We start from the raw sequence: 18615 nt of genomic DNA on the forward strand, positions 1-18615 counted from the left end.
TTGTTAACATTTAAACAGCCTAGGCTTTGTATTAACACCGGGTTTGTTTTACCAGCGCACAGGTAGCAGACAGCGTACAGGTAGCAGACAGTGACGAGATATTCATGTATTTGGACAAAAAACCTTCTCCAGAACCAATGACTCCACCTTTAAACTAGACTCGACTTCAAGTAACCATGCACTGTCAAATAAAACCCACTCTTTGATTAACCAATAAAGCAATCATCAGCACAATTTGTAGCTGTGGGGACTGATCCAATACCACCAAACTGCCTCTTCCTGCCCTGCTGCAACTACTCAGATAAACCCTGCTCACACACACACACACATGCAGAGCAGTACTTGCTCCCATATGTGAGAGGGGAAGTTGAGTAAAGGAGGGAGGGATCAAATAACAAAGTCACACAACACAACTCACAGTCATTTTCTGTGATCAGCCTTCAGGTGAGGGGATCACACCAGGAATCTTTATATTAAGGACCTAGCGGACAAGAGGCAAACAAGTCTGACTCAACCCTGAGACCTCCCTAGACCGTTACCTTTATGCTGTAAGAAGGTGGAGTCATTTGGGGGTAGAGAGAGAGAGAGAGAAAGCGAGAGAGAGAAAGAGAGAGAGAGAGAGAGAGAGAGAGAGAGAGAGAAAGAGAGATGAGGAGTTAGCAAGAGCAGCAAGGCCACAGAAGAAGACAGATGGATTATCTGACATGAGCCTGGATTGACCAGCGTTCTTTCTTTGGTCTTCGGGTCTTGAATCCTGTTCATCCTCCTCAGAGTGAAATCTGAAAATGCTTTCCAGCACATACGGAGTGTAGCAGCACTTGGACAGGTACATTGTGTGGTTGCACCTTTTTTTAATTTCCCTGGAACTAAGGAATTTTTACGCATCGCAAACTGTCTCCTTGGATATCTGTGAACTTTATATATTTTTGGATTCTTTTTTTTCCTTAATTTGAGCACTGTCTGGAAATACAAGGGTCACACTGGAGCAGCCAAGACTAATAGTCAACATTTCTCAAACTATTTAGAAAAGAATTAGAAGACAAAAGGAAAAGTGGAGAGCAGGTTTGTTCCTGGAATTCGTGCACACAGTCTTGCTCATTCATACTGATTTGTTTTCCAAAAAAGACTTGGACTGCAGACTTCTGAAAACGTGTTTCACAGTGGTGAAGAGAACTGCGTGGAAACAATCGTTACACTGTCGAAAGTACTTCAGACGGTCATCTAAGAATTGCATACAGGTGTTAAATAATTTGGACTCTGCGTGGGGGACCATCTCGCCAACCTGGGCTGCGGAGGGCTCCCCTCCCTGCCCTCCTAGCCTCTCCTCGCCCCCAGCAGCATGTCCCAGGCTCTGAGGCTGCCTCTAGTCCTCCTCACAGCACACTACCATGATCAGATGGGCTGCTGGAGGGAGTAAGGCTGCCTCTGCCTCGTCCGGCTCCAGGGCTGCTTGGTTAGGGGCTGGTTGTGCTTCTGGGAATAGCTCCAAACTAAAGTCACCAACACTGACTTCCTCCCTGTCTGTGGCTCTCCTGCTTGCCCTGGTGCTTTTCTCCTTCTGCCTGCCTGGTGCGGCCTGTCACCGGCTACGCAGAGACAGACTGAGGCTCGCCAACCCACGGACTCTACGGGTTCCACTGAACATTTCTGAGACTGAGGCGGTCCCCAGGCCCAGGGCCACTGGGGGCCCCCTCGGTCGGACTGGGGGGCCGCAGGGGAGGCATGTGCGCAGCTACAACCATCTCCAAGGGGACATACGGAAGAGGAAGCTGTTCTCTTTCCAGAAGTTTTTCCTGAGGATCGATAGGAATGGAAAGGTCAATGGGACCAAGAGCAAGGACGACCCCCTCAGTAAGTAACTCACAGACTAGAATAGAAAAAGCAGAAATAGAGGGATTCAAATCCAAAAGATGATCGGAGTCTCTGAGTTGTTAACAAGGTTTACCTGAACCAATTCATGTTTTAGCTCCAAGCAGTCGGATTAACATTTCAAACATTTAGAATACATTTTAGGATTTTAAGGAATTAGTATATTATGCACAAAACGCATATATGTATAGCGTTTAGTCTGGGACATATTTGATCCCAAGAAAGCCTCTTCAATGTTTGATTATTTCCACTTTGATAAATCAGGTGTTTAAGAATCAGCAATAATCATTGTTTTATATATAAAAAGAAAAAGTTAAATAACACCAACACAAATTCATTTAATTGGATATGTAAACAAACTGTACAACTTGGGTGTAAGCATGTCATTTAAAACATTGGCTGGTATAGTGAAGCAATCCCCGGACAATGTAGAGTCGTCTTTTTTGTTTTAAACCAGACATCCCAGTGATATCTCTCCTGTCCAAACACTCAGCACAATGATGGTAGCCCTCAGTTGGCTTAAAAAGGAGCAGGGCCAGATAACTCAAGCCATTATCAGGCAGTCTTCACAGCCCAGGGTAAACAGCACTGATAACGACTGAGAAGAACAGGGCTTTAGGAGGGGAGGTGGGGGGGTTCCGAGGATATGGACGTCCATCTCATTGATGCTTTTAGACCCTTTCTGCCTCTCTCTCTCTCTCTGTGTGTCTGTGTTTCTCTCACTCTCCCACTCAGATTGCCCGCCCGCCCGCCTGTCTGCCAGCCGGCGTCGAGCAAATTGCTTGCCCTCTGTCACAGCTCTAGACATTTGTTTAAAGCAGTTTGACGTGCTCACTCGGAGGAACACGTCTTTAAAAGTGATTACATGTTGTATGTTGCGGTGTATCAGTCAGTAAAAAAAGAAAAAAGCCATTCTCATTAGTCTTCCCAGCGTTCCCACCGCCACTGGGCTACTTGTGTGTGTGTGTGTGTGTGTGTGTGTGTGTGTGTCAGCCAGCGGGCACTCACATGCTCCAGTGGGTGTGTGATCATACAGCAGCAGTCCAACCAGGACGACACATGTGCTCGCTACATCTCTCTCTCCTTTCTCACATGCTTCCTTTCTTTCTCTCCCTCTCTCCTCCGTCCCCCAACCCCATGGCGAGTATATGGAACCTTTTAATGTTCCTCTTGGGAGAGCTAAAACCACACGTTCAATCAAAGTGACTTAGGGGGAAATGGCACAGGGAGGCAGAATGTCAGGGGAGATGTTTGTTTTGACAAGGTCACGTCAACTTTATTTACCGACCGTATTACTTTTGTGATGCCTTTTACTGCCGCCTTTGTTATTTGGTTTCTTTTAAGTAGTAAAACTTTAGTGGCGTTAGGAAGTCAGATACGCTGTTAGCTGTGTGTTCACGCCACAGTTTATGTATGTTTGGAAGACGATTTATGGCCCTGTCTTCTTTCTTTTTTATCGACTCACAACGTCCCATATTTTAGTATACGTATTGCCTGTTTCCAAAAGTTATTTTCACTTGGTGCAGATGGAGCACTGGGGGGGAGGGAGGTGAGAGAGAGCACGGGGGACTCTCTCTCTCTCTCTCTCTCTCTGGAGGTACAAGTTCATGAATGACACGGCTGAACATCATTGTGGGGACATCAAAGCAGCGCGTCTTCAGTATCAATGGTGGTGCCATCAAAAGCTGTGTCCCGAGGGGGGTCTGGGGACACTGTGTGTGGATTATGTGCCCTGGTATCAGGTTCTCACGGTAAAGGATACCACACAACAGCAGCTTCAGTCTTTGCTCTGGCCCCTTGGGCTAGACATGATCCCAGGGCTGACGTCCTTTGTAGACCCTCCATGCTCCCTTGAAGTGACAAAATATCAAGTTTTTTTATCTGGCAATGACTGGAGGATGGCTGGCCTCATCCTGAGACAGAAGTGACAAGGGGGGGGGGGGGGGGAGAGAAACACACGTCATTCATAATAATTGTATCAATGATCAATGATTTTATTGTGTATTTAGGTTGTCTGAGAGGTGTAAAGGATGTGGAGAGGCTTTGGTTTTTGGGTGCTGCCTGTGGCCCTGCAAGGACCCGGCTCACTGTCTGTTAAAGAGCAAGTATCCAGCCTCCCACAGATTTATGGGGATGCCAGCGTAAAACTGTCCCACATGGCTTTCCAACCCGCTGGGAGCCTGTGCTGAGGTTACAGAGAGGCAGGGAGATTATGTTAAAGTCAGCTAAGTAGCTATCTGCATGGCATGAGACCATTATTAAAATATCTATGATTCACAGCTAAGTTCTCTTAAACTTAAAGAAGACTGGTGGCTCGAGGTGACACGTGATATGGCTTAATGAGACTAAATAAATGAGGCAAAAGTTTGGCGGTAAAAGTTAATTATCCACGGCTGTCATGGTGTGAGAGGGTAAGCCTGTCAAGATTGTGTGTGTGTGTGTGTGTGTGTGTGTGTGTGTGTCAGGCCACTAGTTGTGTTTCTGTGTTTTAGGGGCCAGGCCATATGTGCAAAAAGCTTGACATGGCTTGAGAAGTGAACCTATTAAGTATACGTGAATGTGTGTGTAAGTGTGTGCACATTCACCTCCTTTAATCAAAGCAGTGGCCTTTTAGCGTGGGATAAAAACAGATGGTGCTCTTATGTAGGTTTGAGGAGAGAGATATATGGTTTTTCTCTGGGGAGGGGAAGAGGATTGATGTCCTTTCATTGTAAATACACTCAGTGTGGTCCTTATCAAATGTTATTACTATATATCCTGAATTATGCCTCACTCCGCACCATTTCTTGGCATGGGAATGGCACCAATCAAAATGAACGTTCAACTGATCCGTCCAAATGTTATTTTGTGTAGGCCATGAACAACATTAATAAAAAAGAATAGAAAAAAAGACCAAAGTGAGAGGGTAAAATAATAACAATACGAGCTGCAAAGCACATTGTTTTTTGGCATCCCACTGTGGAAAAACCACCTTTAATTCTCACTGGCGTGGTGTGCCTTCATTCCACAACCAACGCACCATATACCGTTGTAACTCCAAACAGAGCGTATCAAATAAGCCACACATTAGGAGAAAGCAACCAGCATGCACAAGAAAAACTGCTGTGTCTCCCCACTTAAACAGCTGAACCTGACTGGCTGACTTTGGGCGGCATTTTACATGTGTGGTTTGCAGAATTTACCCCGTACAAAGCATTGTTAAGGTTTAATGTTGTAATCTGGTGGAGGCTAATCTAAGAGCATGTTTTCTGTTATGGCATTTTATTATACTTGCAGCCATACGCTCATTACTCTCCACTTGTGGGCCAAACTAAATAGAAGAGTGAATGGAGGTTTTTGAAGTTTCACAGCCAGGTTGAGTGTGCAAGTAGTAGTGTGCAAGTGTCTATTCACCTGCTGCAATATTAACTATGTATGTGTAGGTGGGTGCATCAGTGTGTGTGTGTGTGTGTGTGTGTGTGTGTGTGTGTGTGTGTGTGTGTGTGTGTGTGTGTGTGCATGCATGTGTGTGTGTATATACAACCTGTCTCGCCCCTGCCTCCGGTGGCTGACTTTGATCAGTGATCATTACAGCCTTACTAATCCTCACTCCACCCCGAGTCTCACTGTCATGGCTCCTCTGTCCTCCTCTGTTCTCCTTCCTTTCATCCCTCCCATGTTTACAGAGCAGCCAGAGACTGCCATAGATTGTCTTACATCCTCACTCCATACCCCGACACCTGATCCCATACAGAACAGAAACCTGCTCCTCTCAGATCTTCAATGGCCGTTGTGTCACTGGCCCCACCAGCGCCTTTTGCCGCTTCAGACCTCACTGCCCCGAGGTGCCACTGTTTGAACTAGAAAACTGATACAGTCCAAGACCTCACGGACGAGGAGAGAAGCCGCTGTATTTTGTTCTTTTGGGGGCACACCTGCGTCCTCCACTGTCCACTTATGTGCGAGGCTGGCAGCTTCAGTGGCCCCTAAAGCCAGTGTAGAGTATAGGCCCGACATGAGAGCAGGCTGCCACACAAACAGTCATCAGACAGAGGGGGTGGCTGAAGGGCTGCTGATCTGATCAAAGGATGTCGTCGACTCTATGGAGTTCACACCCCCACGCCGAAGTGTGTGTGTGTGTGTGTGTGTGTGTGTGTGTGTGTGTGTGTGTGTGTGTGCTTGCGTACATATGTCTGCTTATCGGGATAAAATAACGACAGCTCGCAGGAAGTGGGGAAAGGAAGTCAGGGAGGGAGGTATGAAATCAAACATGCCATGGGAACCGGGGAGGCTCATTCACACACACACACACACACACACACACACACACACACACACACACACACACACACACACACACACACACACACGCACACGCACACGCACACACACGCACACACAGTCACGCACACACACACACCAGCACAAGACAAGACAAGCGGGTTCTGTGGTCAAAGGACACATTAGGAAGTTATATCTCTCTGACCTCTGATACTGAGACCACACAAATAACCCCAGCTGTCTGCAGGAAAAGCATGCCCTCGTTAACTGGGGTATAAATTAGCCCCTCTTGTGGCCTAGGATAAACCTGAATTACTTGTATAGGGATTTGGTGACCTAAATGCCAAACAGAACATAAACAACCCGAGGATCTCTGTGGCATCCACCCATTAATTTTGAAACTAAATGGCCCGCACAGCTGGAATCTGTTACACAGGTGTAGGTTGTAAACTAGCTATGTAATATCACTTTGGAATGAAAAATGCGCTCAGAGTGTAATTGTGACCTTACACAGAATTCCCACACAGTGCGTTCCCACATGTAACTGTCCCGAAATGAGCGTGCAACATGCTGTTACTCATTAGCTACGCTCAGCCATGTCTGTAGCTTGACTGTGCCTGAGTGTTAAAGACCTATTTCACCGAATGTGTATGGAACTCTGAGATCCTATGTAGTATAAATGTGCAATTTTTTTTTAAATCTGTTCATCCTAGCCTGAGAAAAGGCAGAAAGAGTGTTTTATGGTCTCACTGTCTAACCCTACATTTTACTAGTGTCACATCACACTAGTAAAAATGTAGGGTTAGGATTAACAGGACAGCGGAGCCAAGGGAAGACTGAGGGAAGAAAAACCTCATTCATTATATTGTAATAGCTATTTTATAATGATAGAACCCGGTTCCGTATGGGTGAAATATGCCTTTAATTGTTCCATAGTATAGCAACGGTGTGAGTCAGGAAAATTTGATCACATCTTGTTTTACATTTGTCTCTGTGAACTGAAAGAAACATCAAAAGTATTAAGATATGTTTAACATGTAAAATTTTTGGTCTTTTTCGACAGAAAAAGTGATAAAGGTTTTTTATTTGCTGAATCCATAGGTATTCTGGAGATCACATCGGTGGACGTGGGAGTGGTGGCCATCAAAGGGCTGAACAGCAACTACTATCTGGCTATCAGCAGGAAGGGAGAGCTGTACGGAGCGGTTAGTATCCGGGTCAGGGGTCAATCTGGATTCTGCACAGACGTAGATAGTGTTAGATTTTTCTTGTCCTGTCCTTATCTTTACCTCCTGGGTCAACTTGGAAACACAGACGCGCGCACACGCAAACACACACACACACACACACACGATCCTCTAAGACTGTGTCATTCCCAAACGTGCACACCAGTTTTTTTCTTACACAAGCAAACAAAGCAAAGCAATGCAGATAAAGGCATAGTAAACATATACAACAATGTACCATGTGCAACCACAATGGATTTGCAAAAAAAAGAAAATGATCTGTGTTTGGCCCATAACACTGAAACATCCACTCCAATTGTTTTGTTTTCTTCCAGAGAGAGTTTGGTGTGGACTGCACGCTGAAGGAAAGGATTGAGGAGAACGGCTACAACACGTACGCGTCGGCCGAGTGGAGGAACAAGAAGCGACAGATGTTTGTGGGTCTGAACGTCCACGGGAAGCCGCTGAGAGGCAAGAAAACCCGAAGGAAGAACACAGCCACCCACTTTCTACCAATTGTGGTGTGACGTGGAGATACTCAAGAGCTGGAGAAGGAGGATATGCATGCAGCACTGGACAGAGAGGTTTTCAATACTGGAAGAAGAAAAAAAGCTGTAAAATAAAAGACATTCGTTGAGAAATCTCTCATTTTGGAAACAAGGCACTAACACTGTTACACAAACATATGATCTCTGCTCCTGACTTTTTTTTTTGTCTGAGATCGTGTACTTTATTTAGTAGGAAAGATGATATCTGTCGGGTTTTTTTTTTTTTTTCTGCAGCACGGGATGCAATATTTATCTTTTTTTTTTCTGTGCCAAACAGTTTGCAGCTGGAGTATGTGTGTAAATGTGGACAACGCAGAAGAAACCGGTCCCAGCTAGTGATCTGCAGTAGATGCAGAAGTATCTCAATATGTTATTTATAATCCATATTCTCCTGTAAAACACAAGATAATCCACAACATACAAAGGGAGGGATAGAGGGAGGGAAATTCTCCGTCAGTTTGTCTCGACAGCATTAACTAATAAAGGATGCAACACATTTAAAGCAAAATGTTTGATACTTAACCACTGTGTTTTGACTGTATTGTTATGATTTATTTATTTTGTGAAATATTTAACTGGAGGGGAACACTTACAAGCATTCCTTTGCATTCTTAACTTTTTATAGGAACTCTATTATGTGAAAAAATAAAATACCACTTTCTCCTCTGAAATGCGTCTCACTTCCTCATTACATTGCAAGTTGACTTTACTGTAGAGTAACTGCAAGGAATAAGATACGTTTTCTCACAAGTTGCGAGAAAGCCTGGTGAACGTTCGGGTCATGGTCTATCCTTTATCTGGCCCTCTGAGGTAGGGAAGGGACAAAAGGCAACTATTAATGCCTAGCCACTAGCCAGATATTCCATGTGGCAACCATTGCACTAATGATTAGTTCCCAAACAAACTGGAAACATGCAGGCCGACCACAACCAAATGGGAGGGAGGGGACTTCCCTGGTATGGCCTGAAGAAGTTGCTGACATAATTTCCTTATATTATCCAATTACCGTGGAGTTGCAACATTCCCCGAATGCAGGAGGGCTTGAAAGGTAGAGATAGCTGCTAAAGCACCTGCTGATAATACGGGGAAAAATATATAGAAAAAACCTTTTGAATGTCTGCATGTGTCTGAGGCAGAAATGTGAATGAGGGAGAAAGAGAGATATGACCTGTGTCTGACCACCCACTTCCCTTTAGCAATCATGTACAAACACACTAATCAATGACAGCTGCCCTGATGCCAGATCAAAAGACCACGGGGAGAACATTAGCACCACAGGCTTCCGGGCCTCATGTTCTCTTAACCCGCCTCTCTGAACATCCATCTCAGCAAAAGCTTGAACTATTAGGAGTGTAGCCATGGACAGGAAGGCAGGAGGCGGACTGCAGACCGACTCGTGTTCCTTTCCAATTTCATCCAAATTGACCCGTGACTGTGACTTCAGGTTGGAAGGAGCAAAAACAAACTAAAGTGATGCGGACTAAAGAAATCCAGAGTACAGGAAAGCATTTGCTCCAAGCTATGCTATATTGTCCTGTAATGATCGTTTAAGGAATCACCGAAACGAATGATTAATACTGAGGAATGCTGCAGTGCAGTGCATCCCACCATGACAATCAGGGCCTATGGCAAGATGGGTTCAAATATTTCCAGGACCATCTCTGCACCGTACGCAGCCCTGTTTATTACATTTTCTTTGCTCTTTCTTTCAAGGGATTTGCAATACGGTGTGGCTGTTTCATCTCAGAAGCCAGATTCATATTCAATATCAAAACCTTTTTTGGACTTAAAAGACTGCAAGTGTCTATATAATACATTTGAACAAGGATTAAAGTTACCAGAAATAATACAAGATAGATACATTGGGTAAAATAACACCAATACAATAGAACGGCTTTCTCCCTTGATTTGTCTTCATATGTTATTTAAAGATGGAGTCAATATATCACCGGATATTTATAATTTGAACAGATGAAACATGAAACTACACTTTTTGAATGTGAAACGTGTGGCGACGAGTTGGCACGTGATCCCAAAGCCAATTCATTTGCCATTTTGTGCGTGTCCGAGAACTGCAAATGTTTGAACTCCCTCCAGGACTCTGGCTTGGGGGAAGAGCAGCAATAACAGAAAATAGGGGCTGCAATCTTCTATCAAAGTGGGTCTCTGCATTGCTGGCATGGGAATTCTCTGTGGCATAATGTGATCCAGCTTTAGGAAACAAGTGGAAAATGACTGGAGGCTAAAACAACTAATGAATACTTACACTGAGAGGTCTGGTGCAACACATGTTTGTAGTGGGCAGCTACTGAGAGAGCTCGGCTACAGAGAGGCACATCTGAGGGGGATGCACCGGTCCAGATATGTCTCTGTGATGCAAAAATGCGTGTCAGATATTTCAGTTAAATGTAATTTCAAACCTTGCTGCTTTGGCAAATATTTTACATCAAATATATGAGGTTATCTAATCTATTGGACCACACATATCCTTCAACAGGTCCATTACTATGTGCAGACAACAACTGCCTGAAACCCACCAACAGGGCAGAATCTCAGATGGCGCACACACAAGTTATTTTTTCTGGGAATTTGGCGGTTTTGCTAAATCTGAGTGGGAGTTCAAATCAAATCAAAACTTTCACACAACAGGTATTCTAGGGCAAGGACAGACTCTGACTATGTTACTGAATGGACAACAAAGTGACAATAACATAGCCTAAATGTAAGGTTTATAATTTTTTTTACCAAAATTAGAGGCAGTAAAGATATTTTAACGTAATGCATAACAATCACAGATGGCATTTTTCTGGCATAGCGAGTGCCTCACCTTTTGATACTTTAAGTAATTTTTTCAAGAAATACACTAAGCAAAACGTTCCTCAGCATCGTTTTAGGTAATATATCTCAGAAAAAGCTAGAGTTGCCGCTGTTCAGCATAAAGAAAAACATAGCCTATAGAGCTAGGCTACAACTCACTGCTTTTAGTTAACTCTCCCCCAACTTATAATGTGTGTAGGCCTACATAACTGGACTAGAACATGGATTTTACTTATAAAAAGGAGATTTATGCTTTTTTATGTTTTATTTTAAATTTACCACCACAGCAATATCCTGCAGTCGTATTCAAAATAAATGGCGGAGTTTCCACTCCACGCCACTAGAGGGAAACGGTTTTAATTTTATCAATCAAGCACTGTCGTGGGGATAACCAGTGAATGCGAGTTTGTTGTGAAAGGAAGTGGCAAAGTTGTGTATGTTACTGTGATACAGAAACTATCCGATAGAGCTTTTTAACAAAAAGCCACCATGAAAGAGAGATAGTGCGTTTTTTGCTGTGATTATACACAAGCAATTGCCTGGTACGCGAAGGAAACATATCAGGTTATACGGTGCACAGCTTTTACTCACCTTTTTTCTCATGCTGCTTTGAGAGTCGAAGCTGACAAAACAAGCTAGCCATGAACGAGAATTTCAACCGAGCAGCCGGAGCAGGGAAAGCCCGAAACATGGCAGCAGAGCCCGGGCTCGTGGGCTCCGCCGGGGACGGTGACATCAAGAGCACCCTGTTCAACCAGAGGGAACCGTTGAGACAGCCGCGGACATGCCCGCCTTTTTCCGAGAACAACATTGGCGCAGCTAGCGACATGGGTGTCGGAGGTAGGGACTGGAGCAGCTAACTGAGCTAGCTGGCTAACTTAGCTACTTTAATTTTAGATCTCACGCCAATAGAAATGGTAATTGAAGTGCAAAACTGACTGAATATATGTAAAAGCATACACACAACACACAGGTCATTATGAGAAGCACAAGTATATATGGAGATGTAATAAGCCAACTATGATTATATGAGCTAACGTTAGCATCTTGGCGTTGTGACATGCACCTGTTGGATTTGTTATTTACTGTGGGGTAACGCGCCATCTAATTTAAGGTCCCACTCAGATGTCATAGTTGGCAATTTGACAAGATACTTGCCAAGTTAAAACAAGAGTGTGTAGAGCTCACAGTCGCTAAAGCGAACCCCACGCTAAATTAGAAAAAGGGAAGATTCAGTTCCCTTTAAACTTTTTTTTTCTAATTTTTAGGAAGTCAAATTAGAACCCGTAGCTGGCGTTATAAATGAGTAGTGTAGATGTATCAAAAAACCCTATTCTTTGTTTGTCAGAGTCCGGGTACAATGTTCTGACTGAATTAGAGGCCTTATTGTGGTATTTTTCCCCCAAAAAGTCAGTGAGGTAGTTTGGAAAGAAACGGTCCAGCATGTTATATGAACACACACATTTTGCCAACATGAGTCCTGCATGAAACTAAGTTCTCACAGCAGCAGCAGTATAGTTAGCTCTACATGGTGACAGTGATCTGTTCTGTGATTTATAATGTATGTGCGAATGGACAGTTCTGTAGTAGTGCATACTTTTTTTTCATGTGGACATTGTCTGTGATTCCTGTTATTTTGTTTAGTTTTTAACTGCATGGTTTTTATTGTCTATGTTAGAGTCATAAACTAACGTTGTTAAGATTGGCTGCTTTTTAGATACAATTTGGACTTTATCAATGTCTCTCTGGTTTAATCAAGTTAAGAATTGATCCCTTACCTATCAAGTATTGTCTGTGTGTATCCACTGTCTAATGGAGCTTATTCCTCTGTGCACAGACTTGCATTTTTATCCCAAAAACTATTGAAAACACATCAGTGAATGAGCCACACAATTACTCTGGCTGTAGTTTAGTTTGAGATAATCCCACATACAGTATCCTTCTGCTGTATACACTCACTATTGTACCTACTCTATGGCTAAACATGGTCCTAAACAAAAGCACAATTCACTCTTTGTTTTAATAGCTTGTTAAAAACCACAGTGCCCAGGCAGCTCTTTTCACCCTTAAAAATACAAAATATTTATTTGATTTGGGACACATTTTAAGTGATTAACCTTTTTGAATAGATACTACAGTAGTTTAAATAGCAACACAATCATATTGCCATTTCGTATCCTTACAGAACAAAGACAGTCTGCCCACATGGAGCGACTAGTGTCACATATAACAAAGACTGAAACAAATCTTTCTTCCCCTGCTGTTTCAGATTTTAAAAAACAGTCCCAACAAAATGCAAACTCCAACAGTACTTCTGCTTCCAAAAAGTGTAATGATGTGGATTCCTTGGTCATGTCATCAAAGCTTTCTGCCAGTGCCCCAGAGTTTGTCCCCACTGGATTCATCCCATACGAGGTAAGAAGAATGTTTACACCGCCTCTATCCTGATGCTATATTACACTTATTTTCAAGAATACATTTGATTTTATTGTAATGGTTTTCTTACTTCTGATAAATCCATACATCCATCACCATGTTAAAGATCTCAGTTGTTATGAATTTAGATTTTTTGTTTTAATATATTACTTAACTATTTTGAAATATCACTACTTAGGATTTTTCTTATTAGTTGTTCATATTTTTGTTGTGATTTCTTTGTTTAGGAAACCAACTATTACGACGATAGCGAAAGCTACGATGAACCAACCTTGGCTGAAATGGTCACAGACTTTCTGGCTCACCTGAGCTCCTCACCGGGCTCCTTTGAGTCGGACGTTGAACACATAACTGGCATGTTAAATGCCTGGGTTACTACTGAAGAGTTGTTGCGTGAGCTGGTGGAACTGATCTACACACAGGTTCGGAGATAACATGCCATCAGTCCGCATTTTACCTTTTTGGATTTAGAACCAATCTTTACTAAACACAGCAATACACATTGAATATAAATGATAATGCATGTGTCTGACAAAAACACACAATTGAATAAGGTATCCCACTGTGTATTAAAGTTTTCTTTTCATTTGCAGTCCACTGCCATTCCAAACTTCGCGTACACGGGCGCCAGACTCTGTAATTACCTGTCCCATCACCTCACTGTCAGCCCACCGAAAGGCAACTTCCGACAGATGCTCCTGCAAAGGTGATTCATGGGTATTCATGGATATAGACAAGATCATTAATTAAATACTATTTATTTTAAAATATTGTTGAAAAAGGGGATAGGAATCTTTTTATTTGATGATAGTGGCCCAACTGGTATAGTGGATACTATTAAGTCCTCGTTGCAGCCGCCCGGGTTTGACTCCGGCTCGGGCCCTTTGCTGCATGTCATCCTGCTCTCTCCCCCTATTTTACACTATCGGATAAGGGTACACTGAAAAACTTTCTATATTAAAAAAAAGTACACAGAAGCAGTATAAGAAGTAGAAATATATAATGTGTAACACATTATATATTTCTACTTCTTATACTGCTTCTGTGTACTTTTTGTGTTACAAACTGACTAGCTTTTGGGTGACAAATAATCATGAGCTAAACTGCCATTGTTTAGTTAAGTTGCCATTTAAAAAGGAATGAAGAATGTCTGTCTGCCATAGGTGTCAAACTGAGTATGAACAGAGGGATGTGGCTGCTAAAGGAAACTCGGAGACTCAGAAGAAACTCCACTCGTTTGTGCTCTTCCTGGGAGAGCTCTATCTAAACCTGGAGGTAAGAACTTCTACTTGGCTTTCTGGTGCATGTAAGCTTCTCTTTGAGACAGTATCATAATTTCTGAAGTTGCGTAAATCCAGACATGATAATATACACAATATTAACTCTTGTTTTAAATGGCATAATTAACGTATCATTCATTTAGGTAAAAAGCGGGAAAGGACCTCCAAATCGAGCAGATATCCTTCTCTCTGCCCTGTATGAACTGATGAACAGTCTGTTCAAAAATCCTGTGGACGCAAATCTCATCTGCGCTGTCAAACTACTTAAGGTTCTACATCTCAATAAAATCTGTTTACATATTTGTATTAAAAGGTTTCAATGAAGTTCTGTTGTGAAAGGAGGTCATTAAAATGTGTTTTACATTGACAGCTGACAGGCTCGGTCCTGGATGACGCGTGGAAAGACGCTGGAAAACCACACATGGAAAAGCTGATCCAAAGAATAGAAACCATTCTACTGGATGCTGCCTGCAGCAGGTGTGTATGTCAATATGGTCAATGGTCAGATTTAAATAGCTTACAACATGCCACCTCTTTCGGGATGCTACAAATAGGCGGAATGAAAAGGCATTGAAAGAGTTGTCTTCAAACATAGTTGCATGTAATGCAAAATAATATGTGTACTAGGTGTTAAAGACCACCATCCGTTGTCAGAAAACCTTAGAAGAAAAGGGATACTTAAAAAAAAAAAGGAAAGTGTAACATCATTCAAAAGTCGGCCATAAACTGGCAAAAGGCTGAATGGCCAAAAAGCAGAACAGTTTGGAGTTACAACCTGGGTTCAACTTTCTGAAATGATCATTTCCTCCTCAGGGATGTCAGACAGATGCTTTTGAAACTGGTGGAGTTGAGATCCAGTGACTGGGGCAGAGTCCGTGCTGCTTCGGCGGCGAGCAACGCCACACCAGACAACGACCCCAACTACTTCATGGTGAGAGTCCACAAACCAAATCTTTCTCTTTTTGTATAAATCTACATGTTTTACAGCCCCTCTCTTTCTGGATGTGTTTTCCTCTTAGAACGAACCCACATTCTACACAGAGGATGGCACACCTTTTACAGCAGCAGACCCAGGTGAGGCTTTGCAAACATTTCATGATAGATCAGGAGAGGGCCATGTGGGGTGAGCTGTCTACTAGGCTGTGTTAAGTCACCCACAGGCACCAGGTAAATGCAGGATCATTCTCAGGTGAAAGATATAAACTTTCTATGACGTCTTTCCTAGAAGTGTAGAGCATCATTTTGTCAAGTAAATGCATATTGCAAAAACTAAATGGCAGGAAAATCATGTACATTTCTACACTAAAACAACTATTATTATTTTAGATACAAGTAATTTTTATAAGTTGGCTCCACTCATTCTGGCTACAAGTCATTAAAAAAAAATCCCCTATAACTTTTAAATGGAAAAGATATTGAACAGTGTTGCAGCCCCCTGTTTGCTTGAATGTCTCTGTGCTCTTACAGACTATGCTGAGAAATACCAAGAGATCCTGGACAGGCAGGACTATTTCCATGGAGATATTTATGGAGATGGAGATGGAGCTGAAAATGGAAATGACATGTAAGTACATATCATTAGGATCAACAAAATGGATGGATCATACATGGCTGTGGCTGTGACCCTTAGAGAATGTGTTTTGGTCATTGCCACCTACTTAACTGGGAAACCTGTGAATGCGTAGCGCTTATAGCCATTTCTGTATCTCTTTATGCTTCATGCATTCAGTGGTGCCTCAGGTGACCTGCAAGACCTTCAAAATATTCTCTCACTGAACAAACAAGTCTCCTATGTGGTTAAATTACCAGTACTTCTTCCTTGTATATTTAAACAATGTATTGGTTTTCTTTGCACGTAAACTGAAACAGATGATTGTGTAACATTAGTAATATTGGAATTGTTTCTATTTTTTATATGAATATGTCTTGTCTTCTATTGTAGACATATTAAGGATTTAGGAAGATAAAGGAATTTAAATAGTTGGTATACTTTCACTACTCATTGCATTTTTGGAAGATAAGTTCTTCTTTAAACAGACTGATGTCCAATCTCTAGTAAATGGTATTGTTTAGTCCCAACTCGTCCTGTGTCGAAGTTCAACAGTAAGTCACACTCTGGCTTCTCCCAGGTCATATGACCACCTGTGGGCCCCCAATGTGTTTGACTGACCCACAATTCAACAGGGTCAACCATGGTTTTAGATTCTGTGTAGTCAGCAGTTGAGTGTGAAAGAGGGCTTAGCTCGCTCCTATCCTCCCTCTCAGAGCTGTGTGTTTCTATGTGTATTTCTGGGTGTTGTGCGTCGTGTAAATGCCAATGATGTGCTATTATTGAAGGCTATGTTAATATAAGTCCCACTAACCATCTACACATGAAGGAAGGAACGCATTTGATCTAAGTATATGAAATGAAGTCGGTGGCTGCAAATACACTGTTATGCTGTGTCTACAGATCCGACTCGGATGGAGACGAGATGGAGCCTGAGATGGAGGAAGCCTTTGAGAACTTTTGTTTAGAAACAGAGAGGAAACGACGACAACAATGACTTGAGAATCTGTGAGACTCAACTGGCACATACTGTACTTTTGCGACTCAACTTGCTGGAATATTGAAAAGCAAAAGGAAGCTAGCATTAGATATGTTCAAAACCATTTATTTTACGGCAAACACGCATTCTAACAAAAAGCTGTTCATAGTTGCACTTCTGACACTTTTTTGCGGTCAGTGTTGATTTGAAAATGGGGACAATCAACGGGATATTTGTTCGAAATATTGAGGTATTAAGGAAATGTTTTTTTTTTCGAACATGGAAGTTCTCTTTGTTGTTTTGAATTCTTTCAGGGACTTCTTTGCTTTGCGCAGAAAACTAAATGCCAAGAGGGAGATTGTGTGCTGTGGATTTTTTTTTGTGTTCCTTTCTGAATGGCAGTTAAGTTTCATCTCATGTGTGCATAATTTGATATATTTCGATCAATGCCCATTACTGGCTACAACACAAATCATTCAGCAGAGATGCATAATCTTAACATCAGATGATAGGTGAGGCGGTTGGTTTACTACACACCTTCATACAATGCATATACAGCCTTTAGCTCCACTGTTGTGAAATTGTGTCTGTTTTCAGGTTGCCAATATTAAACCCTATATTCAATGCTATTTACCTGTTTATCTGGCTGCAGTTCACAAAAGTGGACAGGAACTCTGAAAGGCTGTTCAGTTTGGAATATGCGTTATACTGTAATTAATTCAGTTACAATCTGGAAAGTACAAATATAAGAAATTCCTTTTGCTAATCTCTTTCTGGTCTTACATTGGTTGACTTTTTAAAAAAGATCTTGAGTTTTAGGTAAGAAAAATTGCATTTTTTCAATAGAATGCTGTGAATCTAAACCCAGTTAATTTCATGAATGTAGCTTTAAATATCTACAAGTCTTTTAAGTTTGCAGGGGTCAGAGTGAGTTAACTCAACTGCAGAAAGGATTTATTATTATCCAAGACTGAAAGACTGTTTACCAGCCATCCACGGAACCCTTCAAAATGAATGTTATTTTTTAGTTTGTATATATTATTTATGGTATTGTTTGCCTGCAATAAATTCTTTATAATGTGAAATTTAATTTGCTTGGTCCGTGTCTAAGCCTTTTTGAAGTTAAAGGAGATATTCATTGAATTACATTCTCTACTTGATAAAGTATAGTAACGCTGTGTTACCAGTCCCTTCCAACGACTTTGTGGCAGTACAGCTCAGCGTTTTTTTTATAACCTTTATTTATACAGGTATATCCCATTGAGACCGAAGACTCTTTTGCAAGGGAGACCTGTTTTCCTTTCCCACGTTACCATTCACACACACATTCATACACCGATAGCAGGTATCGACATTCACACGAGGCAAGGTGGGTGAAGTGTCTTGCCCAAGGACACAACAACTATGACACAGGTGGCAGGGCGGGGATCGAACCTCCAATCCTTTGATCATCGGCCGACCCGCTCTACCAACTGAGCCACAGTCGCCCCACAATTGTCATAGATAGTGTTGCATTTGATCAAATCATTATCTCAACTAATTTTTCATCATATTACAGCAGATTGTTTAAGTCATTGGACAGCAAAGCACAAACAGGGAAATGGATTCAGTGGCCCGAGGATAACAAGAATAAACATCCCACAATTTCAAT

At 42.2% G+C, this 18615-nt stretch overlaps 2 protein-coding genes across 2 annotated transcripts; both read left to right on the forward strand.

Annotated features, from left to right (window-relative positions):
• Window positions 1–1388: 1388 nt before the first annotated feature.
• Window positions 1389–8210, forward strand: fgf10b (fibroblast growth factor 10b; the record flags this gene model as incomplete). Its single annotated transcript, XM_080037308.1, has 3 exons — window positions 1389–1851; window positions 7231–7334; window positions 7691–8210. 3 exons carry the CDS (start codon window positions 1389–1391, stop codon window positions 7880–7882), a joined length of 759 nt encoding a protein of 252 aa, XP_079893434.1. The 3' UTR covers window positions 7883–8210.
• Window positions 8211–11148: 2938 nt separating this feature from the next.
• On the forward strand, window positions 11149–18020 carry paip1 (poly(A) binding protein interacting protein 1). Its single transcript, XM_080049169.1, has 11 exons — window positions 11149–11560; window positions 12990–13135; window positions 13384–13578; window positions 13750–13862; window positions 14320–14431; window positions 14580–14705; window positions 14807–14913; window positions 15250–15367; window positions 15456–15510; window positions 15904–16000; window positions 16889–18020. Exons 1-11 carry the CDS (start codon window positions 11362–11364, stop codon window positions 16980–16982), a joined length of 1362 nt encoding a protein of 453 aa, XP_079905295.1. The 5' UTR covers window positions 11149–11361; the 3' UTR covers window positions 16983–18020.
• The last annotated feature ends 595 nt before the right edge of the window (window positions 18021–18615 follow it).

Source organism: Ammodytes marinus (assembly GCF_949987685.1).
Source record: "Ammodytes marinus genome assembly, chromosome: 2".
Taxonomy (NCBI): Eukaryota; Metazoa; Chordata; class Actinopteri; order Uranoscopiformes; family Ammodytidae; genus Ammodytes; species Ammodytes marinus.